At 37.8% G+C, this 20,630-nt stretch overlaps 2 protein-coding genes across 3 annotated transcripts in view; both read left to right on the forward strand.

The window, feature by feature from the left end:
- Positions 1 to 20,630, forward strand: part of LOC135711155 (histone demethylase UTY-like) — a 269,948-nt gene that overhangs the window by 120,988 nt on the left and 128,330 nt on the right. The gene's annotated exons all lie outside the window — the stretch shown is intronic.
- Positions 19,616 to 20,630, forward strand: part of LOC135710867 (uncharacterized) — a gene marked incomplete at its 3' end in the record, with an annotated part of 36,277 nt that continues 35,262 nt past the window's right edge. Inside the window, exons 1-2 of the mRNA XM_065233570.1 lie at positions 19,616 to 19,891; positions 19,950 to 19,970. Coding sequence (XP_065089642.1) covers positions 19,616 to 19,891; positions 19,950 to 19,970 — 297 coding nt within the window. The remainder of the gene's footprint in view (positions 19,892 to 19,949; positions 19,971 to 20,630) is intronic.

Here is a 20,630-nt window from a genome sequence, read left to right on the forward strand (position 1 = left end):
AAATTAAAGCGAATTTTAAAGGATTCTAGGTATAACACCAAGATATATCAGATAATAAGCCAGGTTTACCTACATAGTTAAGCTTGGCTTAACAAATACGAGCGTCGCCTTTGATTATTGTTTAAATTATTAGAGACGCAAAGTTCAGCTCCGAAACAATTTTGGAAATAATACCAATATAATTGAAAGTGAATTTTAACGAGAGTTCTGAGAAGAATGATTGGATGAAGATTCTAGGTCCAATTCTAATAAGAATTCAAAATTTGTTCTGAATTTTTACTTAAGTGATGATAATTCCATAAAAATCTCATGAACTCCTAAGATGGTCTCTGCGGATAGTTCTAAAAGAATTCTGGGATGATTTCTGAAGATATTTCCAAGAGAATTCTTAAAAGTTCGAAATAAATTCCGATAAGAATTCCAATGGAATCGAATTTTGTGGGTTAAATCTCAAAGGAATTCTGAGAAGATTTTCAAAGTTATTCTGTGATGGATTTTTGTTTTGAGAATTCTGAGGAAATACTATGGGAATTCTAAATTCTAAGGAGAATACGAATTGAATTTCCAATTGAACGCAGGGGAGAGGTCCAAGTTTATTCTAAGCAGAAATTTATGAAATGTCTTAGGTCAATAGCATGGAAATTCTAAAGAGAATTCAAATAAATTTAAAATTGATTTATGGAAGGAGCCTTCAGGGAGTGAATTTAACGATTTGCATAGTCGGAGATGCTTAACGTCAAATATTAGATTTAAACTGGAGATTTTATACGATAGATGAGAAGATTAAATTATAGAGTTGATAGTTCCGTTATAGTACGGCAGTGTGAAAATTGTATATACAAAGTAGAAAGCGAGCAAAGGACAACTTTGAGGAAGGTACGAATCGGGTAGTTATTTACGTCAGATGGCGATTTGAGTGTGAAACAATCGATAGAACTGTTTCCGCACATCGGAGGTACATGAGCAATCGTTTGGCGATCATCCCTTTTACCAGTAGTGGCAGGGGCAAACACCCCTCACCATCCCTCATTAACGAATGAGCTTGGTAAAGGAGATGCTCTACCCTATTCGTACCTTCCTCAAAATTGTCCTTTGTTCGCTTTCTACTTTCTATATACACATTTCACACTGCCGTACTATAACGGAACTATCAACTCTTTACTTTCATCTCCTCATCTATCGTATAAAATGTCCACTTTATTCTGATATTTGATGTTAAGCATGTCCAACTTCGAAAATAATCTATTTCCAAGAATTTTGTTGATTCTTCTGCAAAACATTTTAAGAGTGAAATATTACTTTTCTTAAAGCTTATTTGCCTCTAAATTTAAGAGAGGGGGAATTATTCCAAAAAAGTTCTTGAGATCATTCTGAAGAAATTCTTTGAAATCAAATCACTTCAAATGCTCTTCACAGGAGATTCCATTGTGAGATTCGATTAAATTAGAAGAATTTATGAAATTTGATTGTAAGTTCCATGTCATAAAAAGTTTATTTCAATATCAAACCGTGTTCGAATTTCTAAGTTAGCACATAAATGGTTACTTATTTAGTATTTACAAGTCACTATTTGGTAGCTATTTCCGTAATTTTAATCACTAAAGTCACTACTATTATATCGCATCAGCACTACCAGCCCTGTGAAAAGGGAATATGTAAAGGGATATGCTTCTAAAGGAAATTTTAGCGAATTATTGTTTTCGGTTTCGGCCAACTTTTAAACGTGCGACCAAGGCACATGCTGTAGAGTCAAAATCAATGGTCAACCAAAAATGGCAATACAATGCACAATGGTCTGAAAACCACATGAATACCCTTTGAGCGTAAAAATTCCGTCAAATCGCCAATACAACCAAGCAAACAGATGAAGATTTTATAATTAACAAAATGGCGCTAGAATGCCGCAAGATAAAGAGATCAAATCAATAAAAAAATGACGAATACCAGACGAATGGAGATTTCTAATCAATTAAAAACATGAAATTGTCAAACAATCTAAAATGAACTAACTAAATGCTAGAAAATACATCGGATTAACTTACAAATTTGGGTCATTCTGGAGCGCCAAAATGAACTTAAAACGCCAATACGGCTTGAAAATCTCTAAATAAATTTGAAAGCGCCATCATGACCTTAACACGTTGAATCGAACGTAGAATTGCCATCGTAGAATCGTGCGTAGAATGACTCATTTCTAAATGGTAAATAAAGCCAAAATTGTCAGAAGGGTCCCAAACCACCGTCTTTGAAAAGCCAAAATTGTCAGAAGGGTCCCAAACCACCGAAGTTGGCATTTAAATAGCAAAAATGCTTTGAAAATGCCAAAATAGCGTGGACCTATAGATTGGGAACCGCTGCTGTATAGAGTTTTGAACGAATACTAATTTTGAAGACTTCGAACGCATACACAAATTCAAGATGCAAGAAAAATTCTGGTGTCTAAGTAATTACCCATTTGAAGTAGTGCTTCATTCGGTTCAATCGCATTCGGTTTAATGCTTGATCTAAATTTGAATGTTAAAATGCTTAAAAAATTTAAAATTTATAGCATAACTGGGAAAATTACCAACATTCCGCGAAAAACGGGAAATTAGGAATTTGCTGGTCGCCATCCTAAAGCCATGCTTGATGTTGACGAATATATATTATTTTGGCGATTTTGGGTCTTAATGGTTTTGACGTTTTATAAGTTATTCTGAAAAAAGTTTCAAGGGAAACTGAAATATCCTATGGGTTTCGAATTTTTAGGGTATATTTCCGAAGATAGTTGAGAAATTTTTAGACAATTCTAGGTTATTGTAGAAAATTCCAGGTTATTGTAGAGAAGTACTCTAAGATAATTCGGATCACAATTACAAGACAATCCTGAGGGAAATTACATGTAAATTTTAAGAGAATTCCAGCGAATTTTAAATATGTTGAATTATTGAAAGAAGCTGCAGTGAATTGTTGGATGGATCATAAACAATTCGAAGAGAATCTTAGGATGAATTGGAATTTTGACATTGAAAATAAGGATCGTGATTTTTTTTTTTGAGACTTCTGCAGAGAATTTCTTACATTCTAGTCACAGATAATCTCAAATACTATAGATAGATGTTTGAAAAGACTTCTGTGAAGGAATTTGATGCTAAAATAAATTCTAGAGAATATTCCTGTAGTTCTGAGCGAATACAGAAACATTTTAAAAACTTCGGACGCAGAAAAAAATTCTGCTGTCTTAGTAATCACCCATTTACAGTAGTGCTTCATTCAGTGTTCACTCGGCTGTCGACAGAAGCAGACCACTCTCAATGTGTGTCATGCGATCGTGTGTTTATTCGGCAGCAATCATTGTGTGGTCTTCCTCGTTGTTCTTCATCAGCAGTTCTTTCAGTTGATGCGTCGTCGACTTTGGAAAGCAACCGTTTCGTGATGAATGTGTGAGTGCTGACCACGTTTTGCGTCCATTGCTGCAATGGAAGCACTCTGACCCCCGTTGGCGAATCTGCCATACAATGAAACCACCGGAAGCTGAACCCTATCTGATAAAGGAGGCTTATTGGATAGTGGAAGATAAAATGTTTATTGTGTTGTATCTTTTGACTATAGTTTTACGATAGTGAACAAGAATCCTCGGCTCTGTAAAGTTAATTCGGTTGAGCCTTATCAAATAAATTAATAATAAAAAAAGTAGTGCTTCATTCGGCTGAATCGCATTTGGTTTAATGCTCAATATAATGTATATCGCATAACTGGGAAACTTACCAAAATTATGGGGAAAAACCGGGAATTACGCTAATCCACCGGGATTTGCTGGTCGCCATTATTGGCATTAACATTAAATCTATCAAATGAAAATCGCTTAAAAACATAATTGAGCGTACGCGTAGTTTTTCACACATCCTTTATCCTGATGAATGTGGGCGTCTTAGTGGAATACGTGTATAAAGAAAGAGAGAAGGATTAGTAATTTACATTTAATTTCACTAACTTACTAGCTTATCCTGGACAGATTCCCGTATTTTGTCTACAATGTGCAGACTCCTTCAGTGTCTTGTACTATTACTGTACGACTTTTAGTACAAGACACTAAATTAAATGGAAATTACTAGTCCTACTCTCTTTCTTTATACATTCTTTGCAAGTCTTGAATTTTCTTAACCCATAGATAACTCATAGAATGAGTAAAACTTTCATCGATTTTTCAGGAAAAACTTTTCGATTATGAGAAAAATTGAGAGAGTATACTGAGTAAAATTTTCTTCAATTTTCCTCATATTGGAGCAGCTTTTTTTAAATAACCGTGCACGTCGTAGTTGCTACTGCGTTACTGATCAGAACTAGTGAAATTGCACAGAGAACCACATCGATGGAACTTAGGATTAGATTTCCATCTTCAATGCACAAGTTCACTGATTCTTTCTATCTATAGATCAGTACCGACGCCAGCCACGTCGTCACGGTCTTTGGGGAGGGGAAGGATGATTAGTTTGACAATCGTTGTTCCTGGAGACCATGTTTACCTCAGCATCTCCACAATTGCCACGGGAAGGATAGTTGTGCTAGTGGCTAAGGTTAGTTTTAGATCAGGATTCATTGTGGGAGCAGACTGTTTGTAATTTAAATCTAGTGGGGATAGAATAAGGCATAGTGAAAACTTACAAGGCAGGGGACGAGCCAAGGATTGACCTCCCGACCTTCTACTCAGTAAGCAGAAACAGTAACCACTGAGCTACCGAGCCTCGTATTTCCTCGTATTCGAGCAGATTTTTGAGGAAAAGTGAGGAAAATTTTACTCAGCCCACAGAGTATCCTACGTTTTTGTGATTTTGAGTGAAAAACAAATCAATTTTAAGTTGATCTCATCGGTCGTGTATGTTGCTATAAATAGCAAGCATAGGATTCCACAATTGAACAGCATGCTTAAGAGGCGCCTCGAGAAGATTGGAGTTTGTAGCAGTTGCTTGGCTAATAAAATCAATATTAGTGCAATCTATAATCTGCTTCCATTTTGAAGGATCGGCTCGCGAGCACGCTCGATAGAATTTATGCTCAAGGCCTCGCATAAGTAAACTTCTCGCAATTAAATTATATTTGCAAGTAAATAAAGGTTTAGAATTAATAAACCGGCATATTTGCACATCGGTTTACATCGAATCGTTCCGGAACTCGAATCAACATTTATATGTAAGTAGCCAGAAGCGATTATGCGAAATTTACTTAATGAATCAATTCGGATAATCCGGCTAAGTTGATGGTTTAATTATATACCAGTTCATATTAATTTTATTGTTATTCGGCGCAACAGCCAACAGTTTCGAAAGCAGTTCCATTCGTGAGTCAACTATTAAAGCTTGATTTATTATTCTATCAATTTATGTGAAGTAGCTTGTCGTGCTTCCTTAAAGTTTGAAGAGTTGGAGCACTCAAAAATACTGAATATAAAATTCTAATCATGACTTTCCTTTCCTTTCATTTGCAGGTGAGTTACACTTAAAAATCGCCACAGAACATCAGCTTAGGTAACTAGAAACGAATACAAAACACAAGATTCATCAAGTTGCACATCCTTCCTCAAAGAGCAAATAACTAAAAAATAAAAAAAAACTTCATCCAGGTGAGCCACAAATCGTAAAACCTGTTTCCGACTCAACTTGTTTTAGCTGCGAACCAACTTACTCATCAAGTACCCGGTCTCCGTAAACACACCATAAATAAAGCTGCATAAATTTGGCACGTGCACCATCGAATTCGGATCATATCCGTTGCAATAACAACATCGATGCATCCATCTGAGTCCCTTCACTCTGCTCGGCTTATGCAAATCATGCGCAAATCGGGCACCCCTTTCAAAGCCGAATCCGTACTTGATGCACTCGTATAGCTACTGTGCTTTTGCAGAGCATTGCATCGTTGGCGTCGTTGTCGTCGTAACGGCAAACATATTACAACATGTGTTTGCTTACTCTTGTCCACACACTTCACCACACGAGAACGAGCAGAAACAGAGAGAGGGACCCTAATTAAAAATTTTGCATTGCACCATTGCGAGCGCGTCATCCTCCCCCTTCTTCCAGGGCTGAGATTTGTGAGCTACTTCGGGGGGTACTCGGGCCGGTCTTTGTCGATTGGTATTCCAATCGAGCCTATCAAAACAACATGATCTCCGATGTTGTACGTCTGCAATCCGAGTGGTGAACAACGATTTGCGGCGAGTTAACTGTAAGTGGACACAACTTCGGAAGCGTACATGTTCGTATAGACTGTTTCAAAAATGTAGGTACGCGGAAGTACTGTTAGAAACTACTTTAGTCTGCGTTAGGGGTATCTTGACGTTTGTAAGGCATTTTGAAGATTACTTAGTGAAAGTTGATACATGATTAAAAGTTCTTCATGTTTGGAAATTACTTTCAATTGTAAGCCAAAGATTGTTACTATTTTTACCATATGTTTATTTTCGATCGTTTAGAATGCGAAACGTTTCAAATTTTGGTTTTTCTTGCATGCTGACCAAATTTTATTTTTTGTAAGTTTAAGATTATCCGTTGATTTGAAAAAAAAAAAACATTCTGTATTATCAAATTGTGGTTGAAAATTCTCACTCAGTACTCATTATTCTCGGAACAGTCTATACCCAAGTGCGTTTCCGAAAAAGTGCGGCTGCCACGACGACGGGGAGGGTATGTAAATTCAGTTAATTTAGCATACACATAAACAGCACTTGGCTGAATTAGACGGAAACGCGGCTTCATCAAACGGCAACCGCGAGAAGTTACCGTGAACATGCCGTCGCCGCCGCCGCCGCCCTCATCGCAGCCAAAGAAGTTTGTTTTCTTTTACTTTCCCTTCTGGTAGTGGCCTCCGTTTAGGAGAAATCGGCTTCCCGCTCGAGCTAGACCTAGAAGCTCACCTAGGAGAAGCGCGCAGTTCATTGTGCTCCAGCGGTGGGGTCAATGAATTTCCAAGAGTCTTCTTTGCTCACGTACCAACGTTGTTTTACCCGTATGCTTCTTCTTGTGAGCGGTGGGATGGGGGGATCGAGCGTACAACCTATTTCGATACGCTCGAGTAGCAGTGTACAGTTGGTGGACTACGATTTCCCATGGAAAAGAAAATTCCCCTGTGATCGTTCATGATTCGAATGTTGAAATATTTTTAGAACACCGTGCTGTGACGCTCAATCATATGTTATGCCGTGTAGGTACACTTCCTGAAAGTAGATGATCGATTGATCACGTGTGGATCTCCATCACCTTCTCCGAGAAGACACACACACACACACTAATTTAACGTCCCAGTTATGGTGGCAGTAGGTATTTACGTGATCTCATGAATGCCACATCCGGTCATTTACGACAACGCTCGCTGTTCATGTGTGGGATTTTACGTAATTCTGATACGTACTTACCATCGTCGTCATAAAGCGAGTGTACTGGAAACGATGATTTCATAGGATTCCACACAGCAGAGATTAGCATAGATCGCCTATGCAATGACGCTAGCAGTAGCTTTGATGGCGGTGGATACTTCCTGTCTTCGTCATGTTCTCCCCTTCTCGATCGTCATCTGTCGGTCAATGAATGGGATTTTACAACTTTTCTACGAGCTCGATACGCTACACCCTTGCGAGAAAAAAAACGGCCATTTCCAGGAATGGGTTGTTCATTTCTCGAGAAACGCCACTGATTAGTCACTATAAATCATCGCTCCTCGAACGGTCGAACTCACGGAGCTGATGATGAATAAAATGAGTCAGGATGGAATTAGAATTAGAGAAACACACATAGGTAGGTAGGAGGATACAAGGACGGGCAACCATGTGCTTAGACAAAACACAACATCTGTGGCACATATTTGAGTGAGCTCTGCTGCCTGGTGTTATTGGACGAAGACAACGACGACGACGATGGCGTGGGCGACTTACTCACGGACGGATGAACTGACTTAGTCTCGTGAGTTTGAAAGGTACACGGACTATGGTTGTTTGCAATCTCGTCATCCCTTATACTGACTCGTTTGTATTATTCCTAGTGAGACTTGGGAGTGCCACCATCACCACTGTACCTTACTGTAAGCGGCAGACGGACTGTCAAGGCAGACTGCCGAGTTTGTTTTGCTTGAAATGGGAGGTTTTTTTTTCGGATGGTTTTATTTTTTTCCTATCTTTGCACTAAACAGAGGGAACTGCGTGAATGGTATGATGGTACGGAGAGTCGCAGTAATTGGATAGGATGGTATTTTCGAATTTGAACGTTTTGCTAGATGAGTGTGTCAACTGTTTGCTGACTGTTGCTTTTCGTTAATCTAATTAGGGAAATGGTAAAAGTGGATAGTGTAAATCATGAATTATGGTAGAAAGAATTATACTGCATCAAGGATTTTCGACAATTTGAAGCAGTGCGCAGTGGGCAAAAATTGACAAAACCGTGACTAAATTGAATATCTCGGCTGACAAACGATTTCAGTGAACATGTTATACATATTCTTAAAGAAAAAACTCTGCTGAACCGATTGGTGGTGATTTCATTGGTCGGAGACTTTTGCCTGCCGAGATAGAGAGCCGGGATCAACAAGAGTTCCCGGTAAAAAAGAGAATGCCATTATCTATCGACATAGTTTTGCATCTTATTTTGGGCATATCACTGGAAATTGATAGTACCGTAAAACGGGTAACATTGATAGTGTTTTTTAAGTATATTCTGAATATTTTTTACAGTGATTATTTTTTTTCAAATTTTATTATTTTTAAACAAGTCTGGTGATCCTTGAGTCAATTCGTTTGACGGAAATTAAATCATTTGCACTATTTTTTTTAGTCTTGTGACCGAACATCAGTATTTTGATTTGGAGTTACTTTGAATGTAGAAGAATACCTCTCACCATCCTTCTCCAACGGGGATGATCAAACCGATTTGTACCTTCCTAAAAAGTTGTCCTTGCTAACTTTCTACTCTCTATATACAATGTACACACTGCCGTACTCTAACGGAACTATCAACTCTATACTTTCATCTCCTCATCAATCGTGTAAAAATTACCACTTTAGTCTGTTTTTTGAAACTAGCATCTTCAACTATGGATTTGATATTTTGGGATAAAGCAGGGTAAGGGCGTATCATGGTTCTCCGGATGATTTGGATTGAACGCTGAAGATTTAAACAGTCCGGGAAAACTGCGATGTGTTTTCCTAACAGTCTATTTTAAATTCAAATAATAGCATCTCACTTGGTTGGTTAAAATTGGTATTTTAAATCGAAAAATTGAACAATTGTCGAAATTTAGTCGCGATTTTGTCAATTTTTGCCAACTGTGTAGTGGAGTGGTCGTTAAAACTTAGAGGAGAGGCAATCAGGGGAGATGAAGTGCAAAAAGTCAGTAAACTAATGCTTTTGTACTTTGCAGATCATGTTTATTTCTTAGAAATCTGAATTGGATTCTTCATGGCAGGGTGATTGGTTTGGAGATACATGGAAAAAATGTCTGAAATGCGATGACACATATTAAATTAACATGATGGTTTTCAGAACTTCTTGTAAATCTTTGCGAACTTCAATGTCGCAATACTTTGAGGCTACAAATTATCTGCATTGACGGACCTTAATATTTTCCTGAATAGGTTGGGTGTAGCGCTAGAGGTTCAAAATATTCCGTTAACTCGCTACCCAATGTCGCAACACTTTGAGGCTACAAATTATCTGCATTGACGGACCTTAATATTTTCCTGAATAGGTTGGGTGTAGCGCTAGAGGTTCAAAATATTCTGTTAACTCGCTACCCAATGTCGCAACACTTTGAGGCTACAAATTATCTGCATTGACGGACCTTAATATTTTCCTGAATAGGTTGGGTGTAGCGCTAGAGGTTCAAAATATTCCGTTAACTCGCTACCCAGAAATATTGAAGACAGATATTGTAAACCGGAATTCCCAAAAAACCACCAAAAGTAAAAGCCTACCCAAGTAACAATTCAACAATTCAGCAACCTTTTGACATCCACTCTGATTCATAATTGTTTTATAATGGCAATGAACAATCCATTTAGTTTAAATACAGCATTTAAAAGTGTAAAGCATTGCTGGCGAATAATTCAGCTTTTTGCTTAAAAGACCTTTATAATCTGGCGATAAAGTCAAGAATTTCTTGTTTTAAAAATTAAATCAGCTCTCAATCCATCCATAAAAGTGTTCTGTAAATGAATCACTTCATAAGCAATTGTTTATTAATATCTTGATAAAATACTCTATAAACGTGTTCTATCCCAAAGCGCCTGTGTTCAATACCAGCTGGCGGCACCGGGATTGTTAGAAGCATAAAATCTTTGATTCCTTCGGGAATTTAAGCCGTTGGTCCCCGGTCTATGAGTTGATGGGTCCATAGGTAGGGACCAGGTGTGGGACCTGCCTCCCATTGAAAAACAAAAATAAAAAAAACGTGTTACATCATTATTAAAGCAACCATAAAACCACTCGGTTTCAAATAAGAGCAAAAAGCATATATTGTTGATTTTTATGCCTTATTTATTATAGTATGTAATAAAATTTCCAATTTTTTAAAACCTTTATTAAAGAGATTTTTAGACCCGGGCTAGTTCATTTCCGGAAATCCCCAATTACTCTGATTACAAATTGAACTTAAAAATTGATCCTCTTAGTGAACAAAACCAAAGTTTATGACAAGGAAATTTCGAATGTTAGACGAAGTAGGATGAAAAATTCAAGCGATTTCAACGACCGAAGGAAAGTCGATTTCAGCTAAATGTACTTCTTTAGAAGAACCAGCACGTCCGGCTGAACCGGTACCACCATCGACTGAGCATCTAGCGAAGAAGAGTGAAGTGAACATGGCCCTCGAATTCATAAAACATTGTCGAAGGTGTTTGCATCACGTTCTGACTGGTGTTGACCATCTGCTATATAAAACAGTCTAAAAACAGACCAGCCTTCTCCAGACCTGGCGAATAGATGACGATCGGAATAAATTGCATCAGTATCGACAGTAAACCACTGACAGTAAGCGGAGATTGGCTGGTTTCCTATCCATACCACCGATTTTATTCAGTGAAAAGGTAAACTCTTCGAAAAAACATGATTCAAGCGTACATAAACTGCATCGTTTGATGGTGCACTTCGGAATCTATCCGGAAGAATGGGATCTTTTTCGGGAACGATTGTGGAAGCTTATATGGAAAAAGTTGCAAAACGGGTAGCTGAATAGCTACTTCCAATACATCGGGAGAAAATTGCCTGGAAGAACACTGGAGTAAAACCTCGTTGCAATGATCGCACAAAGCACCTATCGAAACATACACAAAATTTGACGTTTAGCTTTTTGCAGGCAACTTTATATGTATTGTTTACAAACAAAAAAAGAACACAAAATCAAATATCACCAACGAACACGATCACGCTTGATTTTCGTAGACAAAAATCAACATGCCAACAACTGCGGTTGATATTGCAAGCTTTGATATCGCAGCTCGGAATATCAAGCTAACAAAACTCACAAGCTGCAAATCTCACCACAGTGTGCTGTTGAGTTTTGGGATTTTCGTTTTACATCCGAAAGCAACCGAAACTTCCATAACAGCTGGCAGCAGTTGCTTCGTGTCTGCCATCGGTGAAAAGAAAAAAATAGATAGCATTATTATACCTTCTCTTTCTAAGAAAACGAGGTGCAACGGAATCATTTTTGCGTCGATTCAACTCTCAGCCTCAACTTTACTCGTTATGAATAGTCTTGCAAATACAAAGGAGCTTGTAAAATCAATATCAAGCATGATTTTTTGCTCAAATATCACACGTAATATTGAGAGCGTATAAGAGCGGGATAATATAAATTTGCTAATGATCATGCCATCACTGATTGTGATACATTGGTCTTGAATCACGAAAACCGCTTATAACACTTTAGCTCTCTAGTCTAAGCATGGCATACATTTTTTCATAAATTATTTTGAGATTTACGTTTATTGGTGTTCTGTTATTTAACATTTCGAAGAGAAATCTGCTTTTGTTGGAATTCCCTTTTACACTTCCTAAGAATTTCTTTGGAATCCTTCTTTAAATTCCTTTTCAGTTATTTTGAACATAAGATTCCTTAGAAATTCCAGACAACCAGACGTTGTATAACAATGCACAGATAGAATCGTAAAATATTGCAGATTTAGTCAAAATTTTATCGCATGATGTTCCAGTTTCATCGTATGTAATGCACCTTTATACGATGTACTATTAAGTTTTCATCGTACAGGAGTGGTGCAAATTAAATCGCATAAACCCGCAAGACTTATGAAACTGGATTTGTTATTACAGATTAACTCATATAAGGGAAATGGCTCTAATGTTAGCCTACGGATCTAAGATTGGGCCCATCGCTAAAAATCTGCTATTTATCAAATTTATCTAGATGAACGCGTCATTGGGACGGTACTAATGGATATTTTTGGTCGCTATTGAAAATTTAGTCGATTGCTGAATTTATGTATGGGCCCAAATTAGGGGCATTAAGGCCGACATTACATCCATTTCCCCTATGATATCAAATTGAATCGCATAAAAAGTAATTTTACATGTGCATGTATATGGCGTATACATGCATTCTGGTTGTCTGGGATTCTTCTGAAACAAATGTTTGAACTCAATTTTCTTTGCAAAAGTTAAAAGATACTAAGTAGCAAAGCACAGATGATCGGTAGGACACGTTTTTGTGAGAAAATTTACGAAAAAATCTACGGTAGCCTGTGGGATTTGAACCAACACATCCCATTAAATCTCTTCTCATAAAGCCCTTGGAATTCTAGGATGAATTTGAAAATAGACGCATCTGCTTTTGTAAACAAAGATTCCAACGTCAATTTGTCGAAAGTCATGTTTGGGAAATTTGACCCTACTTCAGCATTAATATTTTTCCGTGGAATTCTTTTCTACTTATCTCTTCTTCCGTGGAATTCTTGTATTGAAAGAAGTGTGTGAAGAATTTCTTTAATTTTCAATTATTCTCAGAACATGATACTTTTATTTTTTTTTTAAATTCCTTTGAAGTTATTTTGTGATCATTCTTCAGTATTTATTTTTAATTACCCTCCAGAACACCCTTTAAATTGTGCTGCTCATTATTCTCATTGAATTATCTTGGATTTCTTCTTTAAAATTCATCTCCTATTTGCCTCACGATTCCCTTACAGTTCCGTTCAGAATCACATCGGCATTTAATTCAGAAGTTCATTTCTTTTTCAAAAAAAGCTCAGAATTTCTTAAATCTTAAAATATTGAACTATTTTAGATTTTTTTCCCAGATTGTTTTTAAGAATCCTTTTTAGTGTTAATTTAAAATCAACACCGCAATTCCTTTAACATTTATCGAAACATTCCTTGAAATCTTTGGAAATTCTTCTTTTAAATTTTTTGGGTGAAATTTAGATTCTTGGAAATTTTTCACAATCCCTCATTTTGAGTATTTTTTTTCTTTATTCACAAGACTTTTATTAGTCACAAAACTCGAAAAAAAAAATTCAGATTAAGACTCAAATTAAATATCAAAACCTAGAAAGTATTGTAAATCTTGGATTTTTTTTCATTTTCTTTTTATATTTCTGTGACTACGGAGTGTTAAAATATTTTCTTGCTCCGAAATCTCCAAGAATTTTTACTAGACTAATTTTATTCAAGTTCAAGATTTCTAAAACAATTTCTTAATTCAAAATTGGTCACATGAAAATAGCCTTGGATCTCTTATCATACCTTGAAATTCTCTTAGGAATTCCCTTGAAAATCCGCTTTGAATCTCCTCGGAATCCTCCATGGAATTCGATTCATATCATCCTGATAATTTAATTCCTTTGAAAATATTCTTATAATCAGAATTCTCCTTGGGAATCCTAGTATTGTAGAATATACTAGATTAGACTAGAAAACTCTTGCCAAGAATCCTCCTGAGTCTAACATATTTGTATTATGAAGAGCTTTGAGTGGGTTGGTTTATTTCCTTTAAATTCCGTTACACCACTGGTGGTTGAGTACTTGGCACTGATGAAGTCTGCAAGTAATAGACGAAATACGCGTATCTGTCAAAAGATAAGCAATTATAACGGAATTTAAAGGAAATAAACCAACCCACTCAAAGCTCTTCATAAAGGGATTCCGTTAAGAGGTTCGACAAATTTAAAGGATTGATATTTGTATTGAAATTATTCTCAGAACACCATATACAATCAGAGACGAACCAGCCCACGGCTAAAAGTCTCTCTAATAAAGGAAAAAAGCCATATAAAATCTGTTAATAATTATCTTTGAATTTTCGCCAAAATTCTCTTGGAATCATCCTTAACATTCACTTGCTATTCTCCTCAAAATTACATAGGAATTCTTCTTAATGTTCTTTTCACAACTCCTACAGAATTATTCTAAGAATTACCTATTCAATTAAGAATTTCCTTTCTTCTTCCCATAATTTCCTTGGAATTCATCTCAGAATTTCTTATGACATTATCTCGAATTTTGAAGTAAACCTTCTCTGCATTTTTCTTGAATTTACACTTTAATGCCTTTCAAATTCTCCTTAAAAATCCATTGGTGAGTTCCACGGTCTAAAATGGCTCAAAAACTGTCCACGTGGAATATGTCCATCTTAAAAAAAAACCCTACAAAATGATCTTTCAATCGCGAAAATTGGTCCCAAAGGACAAACGACATCGTATTTTAAGCCATTCAAGGGAATTCAAAATAAACTAGTTAACCGACTCCAAAATCTGTTCAACCTGTGTATGCAAACTGATTAGTACTTTTTAGAAGTTACAGACGTAACAACTTAATTTGCCTTAGTCCGGGAATGAAAAGTTCTGAGGTGGTTCGAGGTGGAGTTCGACTCGTGCCCTTTCAAAGAGTTTGCCTATACCGGGATCTTAAATCTTTTGTTGAAACTACAACATCTTAAAAACCATTCAAAGTCTCAGTGTTTTAAAGGTTTTACCAAATTCTGAATCTTGAATTTATGTCTCCGGAATCTTCAAATATTTTCAAAGTTTGAATCAACAAGATAATTTCTAGATTTCAAAAAGACAGTTCATAGGCAGTGGCGTTGCGTAACCTTACTTTTTATCTGTTAACAAATGAAAAATAAGCTTAAATTGATACACATAAATACAACTAGAAGACTCTGTGCAAATTAGAACAGATTTGGATACAAATATCGATATAAATTCCGTTTAAGAAGTCGGAGAACAGGTAAAAAGTGGATTTAAGCGACGCCACTGTTCGTAGGATCATTTGGGAATTTTCGCAATAATTTCCTTAGAATCATTCCAAGATGTGTTCAGAGTTGCTATCGGGAATCCTTTGCCCCTCGCGCGCCGCTAGCACGCCTCTATTGTTGGGAATCAACAATATTTTACAGTGGTTTGTTTACACTTCTATAGAGGATAACTGTTGCAAGTTTGATCAAAGTAGTCGATCACGTTCAGAAATATCGTCAAATGGAACTCGAAAAAAGAAACAATATTGTGCACAAACATCTGCAAAAACCGGAGTAGTCCGGTTCCAAGCTGGCTAAAGTGCTGATGATGCCGAAACCAACAGTTTGTCGAGTGCTCAAAACCTACAAGGAAATCCTGGGTGTGGAAAGGAATCAGCAGACCTACGAAAAAACTGGAACCATGGATCGTCAGCTGCGCAGCAAGGTGTTGAGGTGTGTTAAAGCCAACCCCGGTCTTTCGATCCGAGATCTGACCAGAAGGTACAACGCCAACTTTCAACCGGTGCTGAACATCCTTGCCAGGGAAGGATACAAGTCGTACAAAGACAGTAAACATCAGAACCGGCACAAGAAGCAGAATTCCGTGGCTGAAAAGCATGCAAGGATCTTGTAGGACCGTGTTTTGACGAAACACAAGGGCTGCACATTGATCGATGACGTCATTGAACATACTTCAAACTCGATTTTAAGCAGCTTCCCGGTCAAAAGTTTTACATCGTGACTGGACGCGCCGGGAAGATTCAAGTTCGTGTTTGCCGACAAGTTCGCGAAGAAGGCCATGATTTGGCAAGCGATTAGTTGTTGTGGCCTAAAAACGGAACCATTCGTCACATCTTCGACGATAACATCCCAAGTTTACATCGAAGAATGCCTGAAAAATCGTGTATTGCCGTTCATCCACAAGCATAGGGGCAAAGTCATCTTTTGGCCCGATTTGGCCAGCTGCCACTACTCCAAGGTGGATCTGGAGTGGTATGCTGCCAACAAGATCGGTTTTGACCCCAAGCTAATGAATCCTCCGAATTGCCCGGAGTTTCGACAAATCGAAAAATACTGGGCGATTTCAAAGCAGTGACTTCGACGAAGCGGCGGGGTAGTCAAGGACATCCAGCAAATGCGGGCAAAATGGAAGAAATGCACTGATTTCGTGTCCGTTTCCACTGTGCGGGCGCTGATGGGCTTCATCAAGAGGAAGGTTCGAGATTTCGTTTGAACTGGAGAAATGTAACCATCTAATCCGTAACTTTAAAGTACTGTAAAGCAGCCATTGATGGACTTATGGTATATTATGATTCTCTTTGGCTTTTCCTTGCAGTTTTCATCCATAAGAGCCTTCGTAAATATCTGCATACCTCTTTCAGAATCCCCATACAGGAAATTATTTAAATTGTCACTAGAAATATCTTAGTATTCTCAATAAGTCTTGCGAGAATGCGCTTAAATTTTTCTCCATAATTCTCTTAAAAAATTATCCTTTGAAAATTTATGCTTGGATTATTTCTAAAAATAACGATGGAGTTCATCTTGGAAATCTCAACAGGAATCATAGAATTCTCGCCGTTGACCTTCTTCTTAGAATTTATCAAGGATTCTCCTAGGAATTTCCTAGCAATTCTCTTATAAATTCCCTTGAAAACTACTTGTTTTGATCTCACAACTATAGACCGCATTGCTAAGGGTCTAAAGCTATGTGAAAAAGCTGTGTCTCAAGTAACAGTTTCACTTTTATCATGCTCTTGTAGAACCTCGATAAAACTTATAAAATGTTCCTTGGGATATTTTAATGCTTCAACCAAACCGGCCACCCTGAAGCTGTCCTGTGATCCGCTAGCCAAACACGGTGCGTATCAGCGGAGAACATTGAAAAGCTGCTGGTCTTCATCAACCTACGCCTGCGGTATATAATTCTTGATTGGTTACCTCACAATTTGATCTCGAATGCTGAGCTCCATCGTCAATGTCCGATATTCACAGATATTCGAGAACGTATGTAAGTGGAGGTGGAAACATGACATTACGAAGGGATCGAATCTAGGGACTAAATCTGCGGCTTGAGCGCTCGCGTGACCACCCGTAGTTGTCATACTAATACACTCAAGTTACACTTTTTTTAAGCGCTGTGTCGCAATTTACACGGTACGTTTGTAGCAATTTCTCAATAACGATCAACCCATCAACTTTTCAAAAAGTCACAATTCTTGGTGTAAATACATAAATTAAAAAAAAAATGCTTTAAATACGAATGGCATCAAATGATTTTTTTTTAAATATTTTATCGTGTGAAAAATCAAAATCTTGATAGGTATTTTTTTGCACGGTCTTTTTTTACGCGGCACATATCCCCGGAAAAAAAACCTGAGTGTATTGGCAGAACAGCTGTACTTGCACATAGAACCAACTTGCACATAACCCGCAACGTACAAGTACTCGTAATTCCATGCATTTGATATCACCGTTTCCTGTCACTCTTTGATTTCCCATACATCACCCAGGGGGCATAAACTTACTGTTCGACACGACACCTAACGTCGGAAAATGCAACCAACCTGCATTTGATTACAGTCAAAGGGTGAGTCAGTTGCAATTGTTACACCTGAAAAATCGAACTCTATAACATTAATTGCAATCAATGAAAAATCGTATGCACATTACTTAAGCCTGTAGATATCTATGGGAATACGAAATTAATAGTTAAAACAAGTTTTGTTTTAAAGCTTTGAAGCATCCCTCGTTATTGGCTAAAAGTCGTGTCTCCGGAATGACAAATGAGTGAACTATATTGTTAATGTAGTCTACTAAATAAAGGGGAGAAACCCGCACTTATCGAGGAGTGATAACTTTGATAATGAAACGGTATGAAATATAATTACAAACCGATTGACTTTGATTTTGTTTCTATTGCTCGGGATTCCTTGGATGGAGGCAGTTCAAATCGCGACTTATTCCGTTTCCAAGAACACTAATAAGGTTTTACTGGATTTTTGAATAGCGGAACTGTTCGGTAAAAGTTTAAAAATCTGTGGAAAATTAAAAACAAATGTTCCGAAACTTCTAAAGAGCTAGTTCTGTTAACCCCATTTAATGATAGAAAATAAAATTTGCCGATTTTATCGATACCTTACGGATAACGGTCATACGAATTTATACCGACTTTTCAGTAATTAAAAAACCCAGTTAAAAATACTGACTCCTATAAAAAAAATCCAAGCGTGTGAGTGTTGAATTTCTGGAAATATCGAAGGTATAACAGCTCCCTTGGCAGCTGTTGAGAGGCTGTTCATAAAATACGTAGACAGTTTAGGCGGGGGGGAGGGGGTTGACAATTATCCACGGCCCATACAAATTTTAAAAAAATGTATGGACAATTGTCTACGCAGGGGGAGGGGGTCAAGAATCCCAAAAAACTGTCTACGTAGTTAATGAACAGCCCCTAATTTGCCTACAGGGAGACAATTTGTAAAATTATTTTCTTAACAACAAAATATTTCATCAAAAGTATTCTATAACTTTAAGAAATTACAGTCAAAACACATACGTAACCTTTGGAAACGAACGGAAAATAAAACCAGCGTTCTTCTTCGACCAACTTTTCACGCCTGTTTTCGCATTCTCAATCGGTTTCGAGAGAGTCATTGTCTCGTGTTAACCTTGGAAAGTCGTTCACTTCGGTGATCTTCTATTTTCACCTACACCGATCGCAAGTGCGACACACAACGGCGAGGTGGATGTAATCTTTCGGACGGAATTGGCTCCGTTTTACTCAGCCAAATACCGATCCGTCATCGTTGGGCCAAATTTGTATTAGAAATGCCATTTCACTCTGCGACTAGAGTACACATTACTCAATATAATTGTTTGTTTCAAGCACAGCAAAACAAACAATCCTTATGAAATCAATTAAATACATCTCCACATACAGAGAAGGTAAAACGATGATGCACCGATGAGGCCGAGATCATCGCACTTTAACACACGCGAGAGCTCGGTCGCGCATAAATCTTTGCCTTCGGTGGACCTGTTTTCAGTGTCCTCCGGGGCGGCGCACAAGATCTCTTCACCCCGCGCAGACTTGCAGAACGAACTTCTTCGGCCATTAAGGGATGCTGCTGCAACCCGTCCGTCGCTGCATCATCGTTCTCTGCAGTCTGTTTTGGTTGTTTGTATGGAGCTCGGAAGCATCTTCGGGGGAACGTGAGTCGCATTTTTGCAAATAAGAACTCTGCCATTATTACTGGCCCGGCGGACGACGAGAGCTTCTGGCTTCTACTGTGCACGACCTGCAGAGCTTCAAGCATACAAAAAGGAATTGTACCATATTTTTGTCCTTCTTCTCTATGCTTTGATTTTGGACCATTTAGTTTTTGTTTGCCGAGCCGAGACGAAGATGTTTGTTGTTTATTCCTTGAACCGGTGGTGGCAGGAGGATGATGATGATGAAAATAACGATGATACTCGCCGGCGGCAGGAAGAACGACTGGGCAGACCAAATATACGTATTGCGCAGATTGTATCCCGAGCGGTGCACCGACTGCAGCAGCAGCAGCGGGAGCAACGGAAAACCGGATTTCTTGTTTATTGGTTGCTTTTTGTACCTGCATCTTCTTTTATTGACCCGGGCGGTGCGTTGCTAAAGTCGTCCGCTACGAGGTGGACACACTTGGTCGGAAGAATGGGGAATGTTATCAAAGAAAAACAATTCCACGCTATGTCACCTACAGGGTAAGCTCGGATCGGTTGTGGTTAGTCCTCGGTAAAAATAAACCGAGATGAGGGTAAACAAATAACCAAGTTTTAATTGATTTCATGGAATGAAGAGGGGGCTTGTAGGGTAGAGAACTAGTTCGGCATAAGCACCCATTTCCGTCATAGCGCAGGTCACATTTTAGGGGTATGTTCACTATTTTCAAGGCAGTCACTAAAACGCTACTAAAGTCACTATTTCTTAAAATTTAGTCACTGAAGTCACTTTTTGCGTTATTGGTCGTTATAGGTCATTCGTGAATTCTCTGGGGTGAGATTTGAATTCGTGACTTTGGCGTGAGAGGTATGGATTCTAACTACTACGCCGCGGTCGCCCCGAAACAATTTATTAAATTGTTTCTTAAAAACTCTGGATATCTTTGCAAATTTGTCAAGGATTTGCTTAGGTTCATTCCAAAAAGTGTTCAGAAATGATTTTACTTTCTGGATGTTCTTCAAAAATCTTTTGATTCTGCTCGGTATTCCCTAGAAATTTTCACCACAACAGTTTCGAAATTCTGTGCAGAATATTTTTTTAGGAATTCCTTCCAGAGAACTTTGGAAATTCACGCTTAAATTATCATAGTATTGTTAATAATTCTCACGGAAATTGGTTTCTTTTCTCTCCATAATTTTGATTATGGATTCGCTTACGGAAA

This window comes from Ochlerotatus camptorhynchus, unplaced genomic scaffold (assembly GCF_037179485.1).
Source record: "Ochlerotatus camptorhynchus isolate MF236.1 unplaced genomic scaffold, CSIRO-AGI_Acam_v1.1 ptg000037l, whole genome shotgun sequence".
NCBI classification, from domain to species: domain Eukaryota; kingdom Metazoa; phylum Arthropoda; class Insecta; order Diptera; family Culicidae; genus Ochlerotatus; species Ochlerotatus camptorhynchus.